Raw genomic sequence first — 21,426 nt, forward strand, 5'->3', positions numbered from 1 at the left:
GGGTGTATATTCTCAACAAAATACAATTTTTTTTTTGGAGGGGGGGGGGGTTTAAATAGCATCAGAGGGAACTTGGGGATGACCTCCAGCCTCCACTTTTCCCTAACATACACATAAAGATGACTGAATTATCATGGAGTTAAACCCCCGCCCCTGACCTTTTTTGGAAACTTGAAAAACTGAAGTTAAAATAAGGAAATTAAAATGAACAGTGACAATAATACTATAGCCCCCCCCCCCCCCCCACCCCCCCTCCCCGGATAAGGACTTTTATGATTTTTTGATATTCCCTTTTTCTCCTTTTTAACCGGGTTATTAAAATGGTGAAAATGGCGGGTCGGCGGCTGCCAAAAGTGTACCCCTACTAAACATATTTTCTATTAAACTCCTCCAAAAGTTTTTAAGTTGTCCTTTTGCGATCAATTGTACATGTACTAGAGGTGTGCACATTGCTAGGATTTTGATTTTTAACAGTTTATAAAAATAATATTATCTTTTGATTTTATTCATTGTTTTGGCAAATTATTGCATATAGGGTACATGCACCCCTATTGTACAGATAATTTCTTCTACAGTTTTTAAGATAAGAGGTTGTTCTTTTGCAGATCAATTGATTGTACATATGTACATGTATCAGAGATTTCAAAGGAATGTAATTTTTTATTAAACATGAAAAAACCAATCTGTTGAACTTAGTTATTTTTTGGCAAACATATTGCATTTAGAGTACCAATTGCTCTAGATAGGTAGTATTATTTTTGTCACTGAATCATAAATTAACTACACTAACTATGAGAATTTCACAAAAGTGATAAAATCCATATTTCAAAGCAGTTTTACTTTCATGTTGAGGTTAGAATTATGATTCGGATAAGAACAGTTTTATGAAGACCAGACAATCATGTGATTTAGAGGTTTTCTTATTTCTTAAAATGGTTCTCTACTCAAACAATGAAAAAAAACCAATTACATCACCAAAAATGACCGAGACGAGTCGAATATGTTTGTAATATATGCTTAATTAATTGTGTATTAAAAATATAAGGCAGTTTGAAGACCTGATATGCCAAAATATGTCTGTTTTTTGTTACAGACAAAAGTCTGTTAGGTATAATATTTATCGTACTGCAAAAATGCCCGTATGTTATCAGCACTGCAGCGTTTTCATATTAAAAAGGTGTACCATCAGTCAGAGCCTAAGATTAATATTAGACTGAAGAATGCCAACTGCAAGAATAAGAAAAATATTTTCAAATCGCTAGAAAAGGGAAAAAGAGTAACAGCAATGTTTCAATCCAATGCACACACATAAACGTAAATGGTGACAATCAAAAATCGAATGCACAGTAAAAGCAACAAGCAAATTGCTAAAACATATTGATATGTGTCAAAGGTCAAATACATATTGACCCTTCCGTTGCACTTTGATCAATTATTATAATTAACGATGCGTACCTGCAAATTGTTTGTTAAAATTGTACTTTCTTCTAAAAGAAATCTATGCAGGTATGTGTGCTATAATCAAAATTAAGTCACAACATGTAATACCCCAACATGCGAGGACGTGATCAGTTTAGCGCGACAAAAGAAGAACAAAGACTTTAGTATATAAATAACAAGTAATGTCTCCTACATGTAACAACCCACATGAAGTAAGACATTGCTTTAAGAAAAAAATGAGGGGTGCCTATGTGAGTATGGTACCCTATCATCGAAAAAAAATGTGAAATGAATCTCTCTCTCTCTCTCTCTCTCTCTGTCTCTATTTTGGCAATTTTCTCATAATTTTTGTCCAACAGTACTTCTAAAATTTAGCAGAATAATTTCTTCTGAGTCCATGGTTTGTTAATACTTGTGTTTCTGTAAAAAAAAAAAAAAGAACAACAGTAACATATTTTTTTTACTCTCGAGCAAATTTTAGGTAGTTGTATCACCGAGGTAAACAAAACAATTTTAACTGATCCTCAAGGATTTGAAAATGTCTCATAGGATTATTAAATGAATGACTATTTTAAAGCTAGTCACACCTTATACAGTAACTGTTATGAATGACGGTGAAAACGCATATTTTTGTTTACTCATGAAGTCACCACTGTGCTATAAATTACAATCATTATGTTGAATTCAATCACGATACAAGGATAACAACTTAAAGAATAATTCTGATTAATATTTTTTTTTCTTTCAGAATGTAATTGCCGAATGTAATTGCCTCCTCTTGAATATCAATCACGTGACATCGACAGCTAAAGATTGATGAACAATAATACATGGAGGGTCTACACATTCATAACGGCTTTATTGTTTCAAGAGAAAAGCATAAATTGGTTTAATATACGACTACGATCAAACCAAGACAAAACAAAATTTGTGGGCAATCAGGGATGTATATGTATATTTTTAACGGACCAATATGTGTGTGTTTCCCCTAATAAAGGCTATTTTAAATTCGTGTGCAAGTTAAGTTATTTTACACAAGCAAGAAAAAGAGTATCGTGTTTAAAAAGGTGTTGCCTTTATAATATATTTTGATATTTCAAAACAAGAACGGTTAAGCATAAATATACATAATCGGGACGAATGTGCTATTGAACGAACAATGACAACCACTTTTTTCCCCGAGGAGATACACAATGAAGTTTGTTTTGCTTTTCCTTTGTCAATAATCGTAAAAGGCAGAGATTTTGAATTGCAAATTATACTGATTTCTTTCTTATAAGATTTATTTATCGATATAGAGAGATACATGTACATGTATATAACATTCAGAACTGCTACAACCGATAGGAAAAGGAACAAAGGCAAGTTGAAAACCAGTGCTATGGATAGATGAGGTTCATCCGTCTTGGAGGACATCTCATCTAAGAAAAAAACTCTGATTCTAAACTTAAAAGATGCCTTGTAGCTACACCAAAATGAGGAAAAGCCAAATTGAAAGAAAACAACATGAAGCCATGTGGGCAGACTGCGCTCAATATCCAGGGAAGAAACGCAGCCTAGGAAGGAAACTCCAAAATCAAACCACCTTTTCTCGAGGTAAATAGAGGTTTGCGTACTAAGAAAACAACACGTTACAGAAACTATGGACATACAAGAAAGACTGGGTGAAGCGAGAATCGCCAACGATGGCAGCAATAAGACCAAGGGTAGATGCAAAAAGGAAGCCTTACGTCCGACTTATGTCCTTGTGACACCCAAGCGAACATTTACATTCAGGCACTGGACTGTATAAAAAATATACAGCAAAGGAGCGTAAGCACAGATAGCATGCGAGATGGAAGGATACCAGCTGGACATTCTGGGAACCAGTGAGACTGGTCTATCTAGGGTCAGACTGTCATCTACAGTAGAGATAAAGTGCTGCATGAGGGACGTGTTGTCATATTAATTAGCAAGAGAGCAGAGAACTCACACTTTGAATGGACACCCATCAGCAATAAAAATATAACGGCTCGCTTCTATACAAGATACAGAAGAGTGACAATAATACAGGTATATGAGCCACATAATGATAAGAAAAAAAAGAAGAGAAAAATCAGTTCTACCAATAATTACAAAAACAATTGCAATTAGAACGACATCATGATAATTATTGTGGACTTCAGTGCCAATGTAGGAAATGATAACAGGATACGAAAGATTTATTGGCATATTTGAACTGGGTAATCAAAATGAAAACGCTGAGAATCTGTATGATTTTTGCCATACCAACGGGCTAGTGATCACAGGAACATTATTTCTCCATAAAGACATACACAAAGCAACATGAGTATTTGCCAATAAAAGAGTTAAAAACCAGATTGACCACCTCCTTATTAATGGACAATGGAAATCTTTAGTCTTGGACACCAAAGTTATGAAGGGAGCAGACACCAACAGCGACCACTAAACGATGAAGACTACGATCAGACTACGCCTTAAAATGTTTAAGAACAAGAGCGAGCCAAGACCAAGATTTAACGTTGTACACCCCAAAAAACGCGGAAGTAAGACCAAAGTACAACGACTGCATGAGAAAGAAATCAATAAAAAGGAGAATGGGGATATCGAGAAAATTTGTGAAAAACCAAATTAGCCTATGTAAACTCAGCGGGGGGAATCCTAAGCTACAGAAGAGGAAAGAGCAGGCTTTGGAATAGCGAAGACACATGAAAGCTAAGAGATGGAAGAAAGGAAATTGAAGCAAAACAGATGTGACAAGATTTTATAGAGTCAAGACAAGATTAATGGAAGAATATAAAGAGACAGACAATGCAGTCAAGATAAATGTAAGAAAGAGGAGGATGAGGTGGATAGCAGAAAAAGCCGAAAGAGCACAGAAAACAGCTGAAAACGGGAAAGAAAAGAAACTTTACAACATTTTAAAGCAGCTGACGGGTAAAGAAAACAAGCAAACAGCAGCAGTGAAAAGCAAAGATGGAAAACAACTGAAAAGCAAAGAAGCAAGACGCGCCAGGTAGAATGAACACTTTGAGGAAGTGCTAACTAGGGAGATTCGAGAATCACCACCACAAGAGGAGCAGGAAGAAATAGAGGAGCTAAATATCTCTGTCGAGCCACGTTCCACACAAGAAGTAAGAGCTGAATTGAAGTCGCCCAGAAATGAAAAAAGTCGCTGGAGCAGATCAGATTACTGCAGAAATGCTCATATCAGACCTCGTCCAGACCAGCCAAGAACTCACTTTTTGACCAAACATGGAAAGAGGAGAAAATGCCTAAGGAGTTGACCAAGTGACTGATTTGAAAAATCCCCAAGAAAGGCAACCTGCAGAAGTGCAGCAATCAGAGAGGAGTATCCTTGCAGTTCTCAGTTATTTCATCATAAACAGAGTACAGGCCGGCGTACACCGCACACTAAGAAGGGAACAGGCGGCTTCCGGAGAGCTGGAGGTACTATCGACCAGATATTCATCCTCAGAATTATCCTAAAACAGGCCAATGAGTTGACTGCTACTATATGTATTATCCACTTTTTTGATTTCGAGTCGGCATTCGACTAAGTGCATAAGGATCATCATGAGAAAGAACTTTATACCAAATGGTTAAAGCACTATTCGAGGACTTTCAATGCTCTTTGATCAAAGACAATAAGATCACTACCCCTTCCCCTGTTATGACCGGTGTCAAAAAGAATGATGACCCCGTAGAATAATTATCGGGTGTAATTTTTCGATGTAAAGTAATAACCTCCGGCTAGAATAAGTGGATGTTTAAAAAGAAAAAAGACCCAGGGGTCATGTTAACATCAAGAGAAATGATACCGTAAAAATGACCCCTGCAAAAAACAAGAATAGATATGTGTTACCCCTTACTTAAGATATCTGACTTTGAAATTACTGGAGTTTTCTTTACTCCGCTCAACTGATTTTGAAGTTGAAAACACTCAACTTGTTCGAAAATCCATGTATACTAGTATATATATTTTTTTTTATATCCGTAGCAAACACACAAACTTGCATTGCACTAGCGTAGACATCTGTCGTTTTTATCTAATTTAATTATTTATTTAATATAAAATTTTATTTTACCATAAATAATACTTAATAGCATTTTCTATAGCTTTATTATTTAAAAACGATTTTTGATTTACAAAATTTATGCACAGCTAGCTGAACTATACTTTATCGGGATTCTACAATTGCATTCGCAACAAATAGCCCAGGTCAACACGAGTCCAATCAGAAAACTGTGCAGGTGTTGCATAACTATTTTATTATTATAAAAAATAAATAAAAGAACGCATTCCTACACAATGCATATTAACATTCTCTCTCTCAGAGGAGATTGTGTTATACTTAAAGGATTATAATCAAAAACAGTGTTTCAATTGTTGTAATAATATGATATTTATTGGTGAACAAATTGACAGTCCAAATATGACTTATTTATATTGTCGTAAATAATGACTAAGGAGACAGGTGGCGTTGGAATATTTGCATTTCTGAAGAAAAGTGATTTTTTTTCATTCGGCGGTCATTATAATACCCGGTTATTCTTCTATTGGGGATATATTTCTGCTTTATACCAGCGTAAAGGAATGCTGCTGTATTTTAGGATTCTTGTTCCTCGTGATAATAGACTAGGTGATGCAGCAGACAGTTAAAGAAGAACGAACCAGAATTAGATGGGACTTCACTTCCATGCTTGAAGTCCTTGACTACGCGGACGACATTGCTCTACTGCCTTCTATTATGAACTCCAGTGCAAAACAACAAAGCTGGAATAAACTCAGCTAAGGTCGGTTTGAAGCTTATTGCTAAGAAAAGCATTTTCAAAATCCTAGCCCTCTCTGCATGGTAGAGTAGATCGACTTCTTCCTGACAAAATACCTTAGGGTCCAGTGGCAACAGCGCATATCAGACCTGACCCTACTTAAGACAGCAGAAACATCTAACATCAGTGGAGAGATCAGGAGAAGGAGATGGAACTAGATCCGGTCACATATTAGGAAAGGTTCCAGCAGATGACTGTGCTGTGGCTCTGAGGTGGAAGCCTTAGGAAAGAAGCAAGAGGGGACGCCTAAAGCCAAAGTGGCGACGGATAGTGGCGGTAGAAAGAAAAAGACAGGATGGAACTCCTTGAACGTAGCGCGCCGAGAGGCTTCAGATCGCAACGTATGGAAGGCAAATGTCCATCCCTTATCTTATGTGCCCCCTGGCATGTAGAGAGTTAAGGTTAAGGTAAGGTATATTTGGAAAAAATAAACAATGATGCATTTACTTGCATCTTTGTCATTTTTACTATACGTAAATACACAAGTAACAAATACTTATATTATGTTTTTTTATAAACAAACATTTATAGAAAACCAATTCAGTCATAACAGCTTTTGAATATGGTTTGTAAAATCCCTGTCACACCGGAGCTATGTCCTCACGGCGATCCCACTGCGTCCTTAATTAATGTAAAACACCAAAGTAAACGCAGTAGAGTCTCCTACAGCGCCGTAACAACGCAGCGGCATCTTCGTCCGTCGCGGTGGGATCGACCTGAACATTTTAGAACGACATGCGACGGAACGTGCACAAAGTACGTGCTGTGGCTTTGCGTTCTGATAAACACGCCGTAGAAGCGTAGTGAGGTCGCCGTGACAGCGCCGTAAGATACCCAACAGCGCCACGAGAGCTCCGTCGGCGCGCTCAAGAAACGCAGCTAATCGCAGTGTTGACACAGTGATAAGTCAATTGCGCTTGCACGGACACCCCACGGCGTCCTTTGGGATCTCACTGCGCATCCTCAGCGTTTGAACAAGTTGTTTTTCATTTGGCTGCGTTCACACAGAGAACCCAAAGAGCTGTTGCTGCGTTCATCGCGCTCTCGTGACGTTTCTTCTGCGTTTATACCGCACTTCCACGGCGTTTCTAGTGCGTTGTCATCAGGACCACGAAAACTCGAACAATGGCTGTTGTACAATAGCAAGCGATGTAATGATTATCAAACTGGATGTAGATGACGATGTAAAACGTAGCATTTGCTAATATTCCAAGACCTATTAATGGACGTAGATGGAATTCATGCCATTTGTGTTTGTTTTCCATACAGTTGTACAAATTTATATTTACCTACCAGGAAGTCTTGTGCACGCAGTCGGCGCGCAGAGCATGCCGTGGACGCACGGTAAAAACTCGTCACGTCAAGAGCGCTCGGTGGAGACTCAGCGAGAGCGCAGTTAATCGCAAAGTAGAACTCTGGGGAAACGCAGTTACACGCCCTGGGAAGCTCCATAAGAATGCCCCGGTCGCCGTTAGGACGCCGTAACATCTCTACTTGTAAAATTATCAAATAAAACTGTACATTTTTTCTGAATTTTCCTTGCGATCCTATGGCGATTCCATGAATTTTACAACGCCGTGTACACACCGTGGGGACGCAGCTTGGTGTAAAAGGGCCTTTACCCCATCTCCTCTATAAATATGGTATTTAAATACACTTCCTCATATTCCTTTTTAATTGTAATTGCTCATTTATAAAAACGGTGGTTAAATACCAAAAATATACTAACTGTAAGTTGAAAAGTCATTCGTAGAGAATCTTCTGAAAAGGTATGATGCCCTGCGAAGCTTTCCTGAAGAAAACAATGAACACGAATATTGTTAATGTTGTTAACACTTTTTTCATATACAATTACATAAACAACTAGATACGATCTCGTTACGAGTAACGAGTAGGTCTTCCGTTCAATTTTTAAACGATAGCATTAAAATATCAATGAAATTTCAGAATTCCCCTCAACCACTCCCTTTCAGAAAATGTATACGATTGTCATTATCCTTTAAAATGCTTAACAAAGAGTTTTGCTTTTACTAATACAGCACATTACAGATGTAGGATTTTAGTCCCCTAAAATCCGTTATTACGTTATCAATGGGTTTGGAAATTTGTTTTACAAAGTGATATTGTTACGATCAATTATTTTGTTTCTACAATGCATTACATCGTTTGTATCGTTTTTAAGTTATCTTTAATATAGTTTACAAGAGTCTTGGCCCCTAAACAAAGGGGCCAGCCCCTTTTTCTTGAGTTCATTTGAAAGGTCTCATGAATTATAACATGTTTTGTTCTTACACTTATCTAGAATTGTTTTTCATTTTATAATTACAAATGATAGAATATTTTAGGGGCCAGACCTCTGGATCCTTAATGGGGACAGACATTGGTGTTTTGATTAATGGAATCGATTAGAATCATCAATACAGATATTTTCTCTTCTACAATGCTTAACAAAATATGTCTCCTTCTCTAGATATATTGCGTCAAAGTTTTAGAACTTTGGCCCCTAAAAATTTCTAATTACGTAATAAATGGGCGTGGCAATGATTTTTTCTGATATATATTGTAACGATCAACAACTTTGCCTCAATAATGCATTACAAAATCTGTATCATTTTTACGTAATCTGTAAAAGAATTTACAACAGTATTGGCCCCTAAATAAAGGGGCCAGTACCTTTTTTATGAGTTCATTCGAAAGGTCTCACGAATAATAACATTTTTTGTTCTTACACTTATCTAGAATTGTTCATTTTTTAAATACAAATGATTGAATATTTTAGGGGCCAGCCCTCTAGATCTTTAATGGGGACAGACATTGGTGATTTGATTAAAGGGATCGATTAGAATCATCAATACAGATATTTTCTCTTCTACAATGCATAGCAAAATATGTCTCCTTCTCTAGATATATTGCGTCAATGTTTAAGTACTTTGGCCCCTAAAATTTCTAATTACGTAATAAATGGGCGTGGCAATAATTTTTTCTGATAGATATTGTAACGATCAACAACTTTGCTTCTATAATACATTACAAAATCTTTATCGTTTTTAAGTTATATGTAACAGAGTTTACGAGTGTCTTGGCCCCTAAAAAGGGGCCAGCCCCTTTTTCTTGATTTTGTTGGAAAGAACATTGGATTAACTACCACTTTTGTTATATTTGTCTTAACAAAATATCAACTGATAAAAAGTTACAGATCAAAACGCTTGAAAAATTTGATTCAAAATTCGTATCCAATTTTCGTGCCTAGGCGACCTCCAAGTAATGGCGTAAAGCAATATAACAGTGCACAACTTCAAACTATAGACTACCTATCCTGAAAGTTTCATAGTCATATCTCTGATAGTTTCTAAGATCAACTCTGCACAAAATAGGTCGTAAAAATGTACAAAATGGCCGATAAATCGGTACCGGAAGTGACGACAACAACAATTTAAAAAAAAACCCATAAAAACTTCAGATAAGATCTCATCATCTGTAAAAAAAAAATGGTTGAAATCCGTTCAATAGTTTTTGAGAAATCGCGTGCACAAAATTTGGAAAATAAATAAATAATAATAACTAGATATGACCCCCCCCCCCTCCCTCCCACCCTCCCCTCCCCCCCCCCCCCAAAAAAAAAATGAAGATAATGAATAAAAATCCCTAATTACGTCAAACATGGGCCTGACGATAACTTTTTCACACCGATAATGTAGTGATCAACAACTTTGATTCAATAATGTATAACAAAATATTTATCGTTTTCAAGTTATTCGTAATAGAGTTTACGAGTCTCTTGGTCCCTAATTAAAGGGGCCAGCCCATTTTTCCTGATCTTATTGTATAGAACTTTTGATTCTCTACTTCTTTTGTTCTATATGTCTTAACAAAATATCAACTGATAAAAAGATACTGATCAAAACATATGAAAATTTTGATTCGAAATATGTACCCCATTTTCGTGCCTAAGCGAGCTCCAAAAAATAGCGCCACTGGTGCAAAACAACTACATAGTGCACAACTTCAAACCATGCTCGACCTATCCTGAAAACTTCAAAGTCACATCTCTAATAGTTTCTGAGATCAACGCTGCACAAAATTGGTCGTAAAAAATTACAAAATCGACCGTAAATCCGGACCGGAAGTGACGACGACAAAAAGTTCAAAATCATACAAAATTCAGATAATGACTCATCATCTGTGAAAAACTTGTCGAGATCAGTTGAGTAGTTTTCGAGAAATCGCGTGCACAAAATTTGGAGAAAAAACAAGATATCTGTGAGCCAACGCTCACTAGTAATACCCCCGCTCTGATGTGAATATGCAAAATAAGCAAAGTCGACATTAAACAGGAAGTTGACGTCCGATTGATACAAAAATATATCCCAAAATATGGCATGCCAATACAAATAGTGTTGTTAAAATTTCAAGCATCTGCAATAAATAGTTATTGAGAAATATTTGACGGAAATTTGTTTGAAAATTTTGGCTAAAAATAAACAAAGTACTCATTAAACAGGAAGTTGACGCCCGATTAGTACAAAAATATATCCCACAATATGGCATGCCTATACAAATATTGTGTTAAAATTTCAAGAATCTGCGATAAATAGTTGCTGAGAAATCTTTGACGAAAATTTGTTTAAAAATTTTGGTTAAAAAATAAGCAAAGTCGTCATTTAACAGGAAGTTGACGTTCGATTGGTACAAAAATATATCCCACGATATGACATGCCTTAACAAACACTGTGTAAAAATTTCAAGCATATGATAAATAGTTGCTGAGATAAATGCGACATAAATTTTTGTTACGGACGGACAGACAGACAGACGCACAAGGGTAAAACAGTATACCCCCTCTCCTTTGGAGCGGGGGAATAAAAAATAAATAAACAGTACGAAAACAATAAGGTCTTCCGTTGGAAACCACACACTTCTAAATGCATGAACAACACATTGTAGTAAAATGTTTGTAATAAATATTAAAGGAAAAAACAATTAATAAAATAAAAAAAAATACATGTATATTTATTCTATCCAATGTATCCGTATTATTTTGCACAGATAGTGCTGCCTTACTTCATATGCTCATCGAACACGTGGGTCGTTCATATAGCGTGCATAACGTCTGCATCTTTTTGAAAACCCCGGCGGCACTACATCCAACACAGTAGATAAACGATAGTTAATCCAAGAAAGTGACAACGTAAAATCGTTTCCATTGGTTTTTTAAAAAAACGCTCCGTTTCTAAAAGCCATAAAACATTGACATTGCTCGATCTGCCACAGTGTGTGGTTTGCTCATGTGCGATGGTATAACATACACACGAAAGCAGTCTACAATTACCGAAGATTTTTTAAGTACATGTATCTGTGGCTGGATTTAAGTCTGTCTTGTTTCGTCGTTCATTGGGTATTCCTTGCTAGTGTAGTGATTGTCCTATTATTTTTGTTCAAAACGCGTTTTTACACGTCTTTCGACCAAGGTAACGTGTTTGGGTGTATGAAATACCTGAATGCGGCGAAGCATGAATAGTGCTCTCGGCCTTAAATAGGGGGTGTTTAGCGATGAGCAGAACAATAGGAATCGACAACCAATATGGCGGTAGTATGAGATATAAGGAAAATATTGCGTATTTATGAATTCATGTCAGCTTTAAGCACATTTTGGAATTTTTAGCTCGAGTTCTGATATGTGATATTTTGCAGATAAGTTCTGGGTTTTTTTAATTGTACATGTATGTAAATAAAGTAGCCAATGAGTAACAATTATTTTGATGGTTCTTTTATAAAAAACCTAATGATATTTAATAAACAATATTGAGATATGGGAAATAGATGAAAATGTGATTGGTGGCATAGTTTTATCTGAAATTATACAAAAGTGATCAATTAAAAAATATTCCAGATAATTAAAGTAAGTGAAATTCTGTATGAATTAGTATTCGAATCCCAATAGTTGTAAATGGGTTCCTATACAACATCGACAGATAGAAATACAACTTTAGCGCATTTATACGACGTTATATCAATAATCTAAATGATACTCTAACATGGTACATGTATTTGGCAAAACTAATAGCAGAACATCCCGCTTTTTAATTATTCCTTTTTATTTCGCTACCTAGGACCTGATTTACTCTGTCACTTTGGATTATTTCAGATCATTTACATTTTTTTCCCTGATTAAATAGCTGTTTTAAAAGTTAGTTTGTTGAGTTTATGAAATATTAGGTCCGCGGCGTTTCGGAAGCATTTTTAATTTGTTCGAACTTGTTTATTTGACTTAATGATTTTAGCAGTCTGCTGAGCGTTACATGCAAACCATTTTCCGTCAAATAAAAGTCTAATTAAAAGTAAACTTGTAAATCCGCTCCTCTTCAATACGCTCAACACAATCTAACTACACTCTGTATACGGTCACCAATGAAACCTGAGTCGCCGAAATCGTGGCTAGTAGTTTGGAAATGTGGTTATTTTTTACCGACAAATCCAAATTACCAAATGCATGAAGTTTCGTACAGTAAAAAGTCAATGTATAAAGGTCGAATTAAGTTTGAGTTATTGTTGTTTGCATGATTTATAAAAGAAAATCCGATCGAACTTATTTACGGTTAAGTCGAAAATGCTCATCACACACATCACAAAAGAAGTACAATGCAGTTTTAGTAAAATATACAACTAGGAAGACAGGCTAAAAATTTAAACAATCCTCCATTAACCGTTTTTGTGCCATGTCACATTTACAAAACTGCAGGTTAATAGAAAAAACATTTTTTATCAATTATGCATTTACACTTTTGATCAATAGTGTCATCACGAGAAATAATAGCTCTTAGCCAGGAAACAAGATTATATGTAAATTATTATAATGTTAATGGATCAATTTGAACTACATGTATTTTTTGTAATTGATGAATACATCTTGTGTTTGTTTTTTTTTTTAAATCTAGAAATTATGCAATCATTTATTATATTTTACCTCTCATCAAAAATCAGTCTATTATGAAAAATATTATTTCAAGAAAAACCTGTAAACTGAATCAAATTAAGTAATGTTTTATCAATGAACATTATGTAGGCAATCTTTACAAAAAAATAATTTGTACTATCGATATTGGTTTGGTATATGAATAAATAATTTGCCGTAAATACAAACAAAGCAGTTATGTGTAATGCAATAAAAACATCGGGACGTTTAGATTGCTCCATAAAAAAGTTTTGCCTCACCAATGTCGATCTCTCCTAACATTGCCTCAAAGCTTTCGTCCATTTTCATTCCACTCTGCATACGTCTTTCTATACATGTAGTTTATAGATATATTTTATACTAGCCACCAGTAGAACTCTTATAAAAATATTCATTCAAATATGATTTAAAAAGTTCAATAATTTACTTACTTCTGTATATCAATAAGAGAGCAAGAAACGGTATGAAAACAATGGCCAGAATAGCTGTTATGATAGGGATTATTGTTTGTCTAGAATGCAATAAAAAATACTCATAAACAAAATTAGTTTTTGTTTAAAGCAATATGAGCTGTATTTTTTAGAATTTTATTTTGCGGCAAAGACCTGCTAGTATGATAAGTCTGCATATAACTCAAACTTTTATGATAAATAAGATTTGAAAACATTAATTTTTGTCAAAAGAAAATATTTCTCTTCTAAGGAATATATAGCAAATATATTTTTTTACAGGACGACAATAATTCAATTTTGCTCCAAATAAGGCTTTTTAACGGTCTTTTCCACAAAAATATGGCTAACAGAAATTTAAAAACCATGATGTTTTTGTCATTATAGTAGAAAAGAACATCTTTGTAAAAAAAAAAATCAACATGAAAAATGCAGCTCATATTGCTTTAAAAAACCGATATACACGCAACAGGAATTTAATAATGGATTTTTTTAAAATTAAATATGTATATATATTTCAAACAATATTTTGTTTTAAGTATTAAGTATGAATTAAACACAACACGATATCAATGTTTGCATGACCAAAACTTTTAAATATTTTTCTGTAAAATTTGTGATATCTTACGGAGATAAGGATCCCTCTGTTATTGTTCTCATAGTTGTTTGTTCTGCGGATGTATCTTTTGTTGTCAACCATATATCCTCGCCATTCGAAACAAGCCTATAGCAATCAGGGTCTGAAAATAGACAATAATTGTCTACCTTTTTGATTTATCGTTCGATTTGATGTTTAACTACATGTATTTGGTATCGGAAACTTAATATATATACCTGATTTATATTAATTGTTATCAGATGCATACTGTAATAATTTGTAAGATTTAAAATGATCATTTAACCTTAAAAAAAACACTTTAAATTTCTTGTAATAGATACAATGTACAAAGGCGTATGGGATACACCGTTCACCTAAGTAACAATGGCTTTAACACTGAAGCCCTGCTTTTTGGATTTTCAACTTTAAATACTTTATGGTTTTTGGAACAAGAGGCGCAACACTGCCTTTATATGGGCGGTCAAAGGATATTGTGCCAAATGGCCCCTCGGTAGATTAACCAAAAATAAATATCCGAATTTTACACTTATTTTTGCATATACTTAAACTTTGACATATTTACCTTTATGGAATACCATTTTTACCGAAAAAAGATCATATGCAATATAAATAACTAAATTTTCAGTTGATGTTTACGGTTAATTTCCAGTTCCCTTTATTTTACCCCCCCCCCCCCCCCACCATCACTTTATAAAACGATTAAAATACATGAGAGCATAAAGGTACATTTTTCACTACTTACTAGTTATTGTATTTTATTTTTTTTAAATCCTATATGAGAAAGACGAAAAGGGTACCTCAATTCACCAGAATAGATGCACTCAATTCTTAAAACTTAAAACAATGAAAAATGTATGTCCTTCTCCATTAAATACGATTGTCGTTTACCAGGCATGAATTCATTTCGTATGACATTTCATATCCTTACTCACTTGGCTGATGAATAAACTTAACTGAAAAATGTTGTCACATATGTTAAAAGGCTATAATTCAAATGAATGTATTGGCAGGCATGTCGCCGTTTTGTACCAAGGCCCACCCGTAATTTTCATTTTTATTAAAACAACAAATGTCTACAAAGATGATTTTCCGTTGCAATATGTTTTTACGAACAACGATAATGCTTTTATCCTTATAATAATAATGTGTCAGGACTATAGAAACTGTTTAAAATGCGTGTAAATTTTATGCAATTCATCGTTTAAGAAGGGGCACCAGAAAGTAGTTACAGCATATCATCCTTTTAGCAAGACTTTTCTATTGATCAACTAACATTTCAGCATCAATCGTAGAATTATAAGAAAGAAACATAGCTTGGTTTGGGTCATGATTTTGTTCACATGAGTTTATTACATTTAAATTATTATTTTAAAACTTGGTATTTCCTATTCAGCATAGCTGGATTTAAAATATAAACGATCTAAAGCATGACCTCAGCTTTGTGTACAAATGTATAGTAGCATTGTGCGAAAAGCTCTGTATCTTGCTTATAACCCGAAGCAGCAAAGTTGACTCTTAGGTTAGTAAAAAGATATTTGTAAACAATTAAAACAAGAGAAAAATGCACTAAAAGAAAAAACACAATTCATTTTTCATCATATATATTTCTAGCAGCGAGAAAAATCTCCGTTTAGATTGAAATTGCTGAGCTTCTTAATAAAACAACAATTATGTAAATAATTGTATTTATGTGTTGAATGATATAATTGTATATGCTTATTTTTTGTATTTTTCATGTTTATGTTTGATTAGATACGTTGCATTTCTTTCCCAGGCCTTGTATAGGTCGTTGGCCATATTATGTAATTTCCCTTCAGTGGTCACTGTCCATGTCTATTTTTAGCCCAAATCCCTAGTCTGAAAATCTCCCAGTGATCTATTATGTAATTGTAAAAATTCCATGGTGTAATTCTCCCCAAATTAAATGTAATAGCCAATCAAATTAAACGATAGGCTCACGTGTTTTAATGCGGTCAGTATCTGACCAGTGAGAGTAGGGTCATTCTGCCTTCATCTCTGAGAATGTTAGCACGAGTAATGTTTTGATACAGTAAGTTTTGAAACGCAGTTTCTAGTTTTTTGTTGTATGCGATATCGCATGATTATTTCTGCTGGTTCCGGTTGGGGTATTGATGATAGGCCAATTAATTCGCCGAATGCAGTTTCCATCATGCCAACATTTTAACGTCTTTGTGGTTCAGGCGACTGAACATTTGAAACGTTTTGCCGAGCCCCTTGGCGGGATTTATTTCTGGGGACATTGGGAGTTTTGGTTATTTGGGCCCGGATGGTGTCCATCTGCTGTGTACCCCTGCAGAGGACCAGCCCCTGAGGAAGTTTCGTCGCAGCATTAGGAATGCGGTGATCCTGCACTCAAAAGTTTTGAGGCCAGTATGATTTTAGATCTTATGTGCTACCACTCTAGAATAATGATATATATTTACATTTTATTTGCTTTAATTAAGACAGTGTATGTCTTAGCTCCCTGAAATTTAAATGTATGATTTTTTCATGTTTCACGTTCAAGTTCTCCCTTTCATTAGTAATTAAGCGTTTGGTTGGAACTGATAAATTTTATGTTTGTCGAGTTTGCATACTAAATAATGATGAAGGAATATTGGGTCTGTGTTACCCATATGGTCAGTGGGACATGTTCCTTACAATTATGAATTTGATGTTAACATGAAATAAAAATCATGTTGTGACTGCATATTTTATTTTTGAGGTGCCATCTTTTTGCTGGTTTTGTATATATTGTATAACAAAGTATTGTTTTTCTGTAATTTAAGGGGATCAGCATATTGATAAGTAATTTAACATTTTGTGTCAACAGTTTTGGGGTCTGATCCCCTACTATGTTTATATTTTTCTTTACTTTCGTTATTTTAATAAATGACATATTTCATCATGCACAAGTGTTGAGTTCATTTATCAGACAGCAAAAACAGAGCTGCGATGAGGTTGTGCAGCATGAGAAAACATAAAACATGTTGCATTCACACGATTTATTTTATTTATAAAATATATATATTATTGCTGTAATTATGATCCGCGCCTAATTATTTTTTGCGCGTAATGGTATACCATGGATGACGTTTTTCCTGTTAGCTTTGACGTCATTACATTTCAAGCTGTTTGGATTGCGAGATGGGTGTTATTTGTTTTGTAGATCAAAAAACAAAAACACAAATTTGATTATATATGGCATTTTTATACTAGTATTTGAAGCATCTTTTTTTGTTTGATTTGTTTATATTGTAAAGAAAAATTCATCTGCTGTAATATTACTATTATTTAAAAAAAAATCCGTAAATCTGTTTTTAATTTTTTTTTATTATTTTGAGAATGCAACCACGCAAGAAATCCTATTCTGTTGACGAAGGGACAGGGGAGTCGGGAGTAAAGCGTAGATCTGTTTACTCGGGAAAGGCCAGATTACCAGGCAAAGAGAAACCCCGGACTTCAAATGCCGAAATATCCACTTCGACCACAACAACCAATGGATACAATCACCTTTGTTACGGATGGAGCCGCCACAGGTCTGGAACAAGTTGTGTCATCGGTGGCAGAGCGGATGTTGCCGGAAATAATTAAAAAATTGAAACGATCATTTCTCAGCGGCTGGACACATCCATAGATGATGGTACCAAAATCTCGTATAATCCAGATTTATCTGTTTCGAACGAGGTTATTTGTTTCAATACAATTGAACCACCTTCATGTTTATCCGGTTCACTCGGTATAATTAGTGTCCATGATGATCTCGCTATGCACGTACCACATTTAGTTAAGCAAAAAATCAGGAAAGGTGAATTCGTTGAGCTGAATACACTCCTCAATAAGCAGGCAAACACACAAGAAAGTAGAGTTATATTCATGAATGGGGAACTTACTTTAAAACCCACAAATGCAACCAAAAATACTAGTATTGTTGCTTGGTTAGATGCATTTTTTAAATATATATATGAGTATTTATCTGTCATCACATGTCGATCAAACTCTCAGTTTCATCAAATACATGGCCAATGTCACACTCGGTGCTAGTCGAGTTTCTGGTGGTTTAGGCTGGAGAGAATATGACCGACAATTTCGCTTAAAATGAGCAAAAGACAACAGTATTTCATGGAGGAAAATTGATCAAGAGTTTTGGTTATTTTATATTACTTTCAATAGCAATACTCAGTCAGTATACAAAAATACTCAGAGCAACCCAAAACTCTGTTAGGAATACAACAGCACATGTTTCTGCCCTGTTCAAAATTGTCAATATCAGCATCAATGTCTCAAGTGTCAAAGCAAACATCCTGCTATTCATTGTTCTGATTAGCATGTTGTACATAAGTTACCAACATCAAGAGCTTCTTAAGCGCCCCAGCCAATCTCATCAACTTTTCGTCCGTCAGGCAACAAATATCAAACAAACCGTAAGAACAGGTTCAACTCCAGTTAAAGTGGACATAATGTGCCCATATTTATCAGTATATCCAAACCAATCTATAGCTGATGAATTAAAGAACGGGATAAGATTTGGGCTTTACCTTCATTATGAGGGCCCTAGAATTTCTACGACCTGCACAAATTCAGTTTCTCTTAAAGATCACCCAAAAGAGGTTAAAGAAAAAATGATAAAGAAATTGCTTTGGGTCGTATAGCTGGCCCTTTTAATTATGAGCATTTAGGTAATTTAAGATTATCACCTATCGGTGTTGTTGCAAAGAAGGATGGAGGCTAGCGTCTGATCCATCACCTCTCTTATCCTTTTGATTATAGTGTTAATGATTTTATAGATACAGACGCTTGCTCTGTGCATTATACTTCTTTTGACGAGGTTTTAGATATGATAGCAAAACTTGGAACAGGAGCCTTTTTAGGGAAAATTGATCTTAAATTAGCATTTAGGCTACTTCCCGTTAATCCTTCAGACCACCAGTTATTTAGTTTCAAATTTAATAATGATTATTATTACGATATGTGTCTACCAATGGGTATTATTCTATTTTGAATATTAAGAAATCATCTAAATAACTCAGAGTTATGGAATTGGTTCGACCTATAGTATTACATTCCATAGTGAACAATATTTATTTTAAAGCTTGTCACATTGCTGGTTATGACAATGCTATTGCTGATTCACTTTCTCGCAAGCAGTGGACCAGGTGTCGTGCCCTTGCCCCAGAATCCAATCTACATCCGATTCCTATTCCGGAAGATTTTATAGGAATGATCTCACAGCTGCAATTAAACGCCTGACGCTCAATTCAATTGCTTTGAATACAAGAAACACTTATTCAACTAGCCTTAAGGGTTTTGAGCAATTAGATCGTCATATTAACTACGTCAATTTTGGCCTCCCCCTGTTTCACACATATCAATGTTTATTGCTCATCTGTCGCTGAAAGGTGTAGCGCACGCTACAATTTCATTATATATTTTAGGAATTGGTTTCAAATGCAAGTTATTGGGGGTTTCTGACAACACACAACATTTTTTGATAAGAAAATTATTAGAGGGAATCGAAAGGTCAAATCATTTAAAAGATAGCAGACTCCCTATTACAAAACACATTCCTGAGAAACTTGTAAAAATAACATCTCTAGTATGTTCGTCAAATTTTGAGGTTATTCTTTTTTCAACGGCATTTTCAGCCGCTTATCATGCTTTTTTGAGAGTTGGGGAATTTACTTTAAGTCCAAACCAAACCAATCATGTTATTGCCTTCGGTCATTTAAAATTTGTAACAAATCAAAAGTCCATAGTGGATTACATAGAGCTTATAGTTCCTTTTTCTAAACCGGATCAAACTGGAAAAAAAAATTCCGTAATTTTGAAACCAACAAAAAAATATGTATGTCCTGTATTGTGGTTGAAAAAATATACAGCTATGAGACCAAAGATAGGTGGTCAGTTATTTGTGCATTTAGATGGCAGTCCTCTTACAAGGTTCCAGTTTTGTTCAGTATTAAACAGTCGCTTGAAGTTGCTGGTTTTCCAAAATCTCTTTACAAATTTCATTCCTTCCAGATTAGAGCGGCGTCAGACAGTTTTTCGTACGGTCGTTCAGAATTGGAAATTACAGAGCAAGGTAGATGGAGTTCCAATGCCTTTAAAGCTACATTAGGATTAAGTAACTTTAAATATATAATTTTTCTGTTTATATAGGTAGTAAAAAGGTTGTTTGGATTATTGGTTCCTCGCTAATTCAATAGGCGTTCTACTTTGCAAATAACTCCATAGATGGTATTAATATGGGATTAAGACAAAGTGAATTACAGAGGTATTTGGCAAGGAAAAGGAGGCACGAAATGGCCGAGTGGTTAGCGCGGTGACCGCTCACTGCTAGGAGAATGGGTTCCGTAGGTCGTGAGTTCAAGCCTCGGTCGTGGCGGCGGCTGAGCTCCAATAAAAAGTGAATTTCCTTGTGCTTTATATATATCTATATCATTCACTACGGGCAGGTATATGTCAATTTGAGAGTTATTGCAATGTTTGTGCTTATTATATATGTATTTATCTCTGCAATGTGTATCGTTCCGATCCTCTCAAATTGTCGTTTAACTGTATTCCACCGGTATCTCAAACGACTGTGTAGTGTGCGGCCAGCGCGCTAGGTTCCGTTCGTCATCGAAAGCAAGATTTTTGTCTTGCATAGATGGCCGAGTGGTGACCGCGGTGGCCGCTCACCGCTAGGAGAATGGGCTCCAGAGGTCGTGCGTTCAAGCCTCGTTCGGGGCGGCGGTGGAGCTCTAATAAAATGTGAATTTCCTTGTGCTGTATATAGATAGATAGATAGATAGATATATATATATGCTTTATAATCAATGTTCTGCCGAATTTTTTAAATTTCCTATTCGTTTCAGAGGATGATAGCAAGAAGTGAGGCTGTGACATTTGTGTTTTTTGAGACTTTGGAGTTGTAAGAAACATTCTAGTTGTGTGCAGAATTTAAATGGTCAACGTTCTACCCGTCACGGCCTACACGTTAAGGCATTTGTAAAAGCGCTTATTCGAGACGCCCGTTATTAGATTTAAGTATATATATATTTGTATTATGTAGGTCGTGGCCACAATCGCCAAATAACAAAATAATGATAATATATTAACACCGACGCCAAAATACGGTGCGACCGTTGGGG

The 21,426-nt window shown here is 35.3% G+C and overlaps 1 protein-coding gene across 1 annotated transcript in view; it reads right to left on the minus strand.

The window, feature by feature from the left end:
- The window catches only part of LOC136271608 (uncharacterized), a 32,432-nt gene continuing 11,006 nt past the window's right edge, over nucleotides 1-21,426 (minus strand). Inside the window, exons 5-9 of the mRNA XM_066071946.1 lie at nucleotides 14,303-14,414; nucleotides 13,657-13,736; nucleotides 13,486-13,554; nucleotides 8,003-8,065; nucleotides 1-1,860 (exon numbers count right to left, since the gene is read on the minus strand). Coding sequence (XP_065928018.1) covers nucleotides 1,805-1,860; nucleotides 8,003-8,065; nucleotides 13,486-13,554; nucleotides 13,657-13,736; nucleotides 14,303-14,414 — 380 coding nt within the window. The 3' untranslated portion in view covers nucleotides 1-1,804. The remainder of the gene's footprint in view (nucleotides 1,861-8,002; nucleotides 8,066-13,485; nucleotides 13,555-13,656; nucleotides 13,737-14,302; nucleotides 14,415-21,426) is intronic.

The sequence above is a fragment of the Magallana gigas genome, chromosome 9, assembly GCF_963853765.1.
Source record: "Magallana gigas chromosome 9, xbMagGiga1.1, whole genome shotgun sequence".
Taxonomy (NCBI): domain Eukaryota; kingdom Metazoa; phylum Mollusca; class Bivalvia; order Ostreida; family Ostreidae; genus Magallana; species Magallana gigas.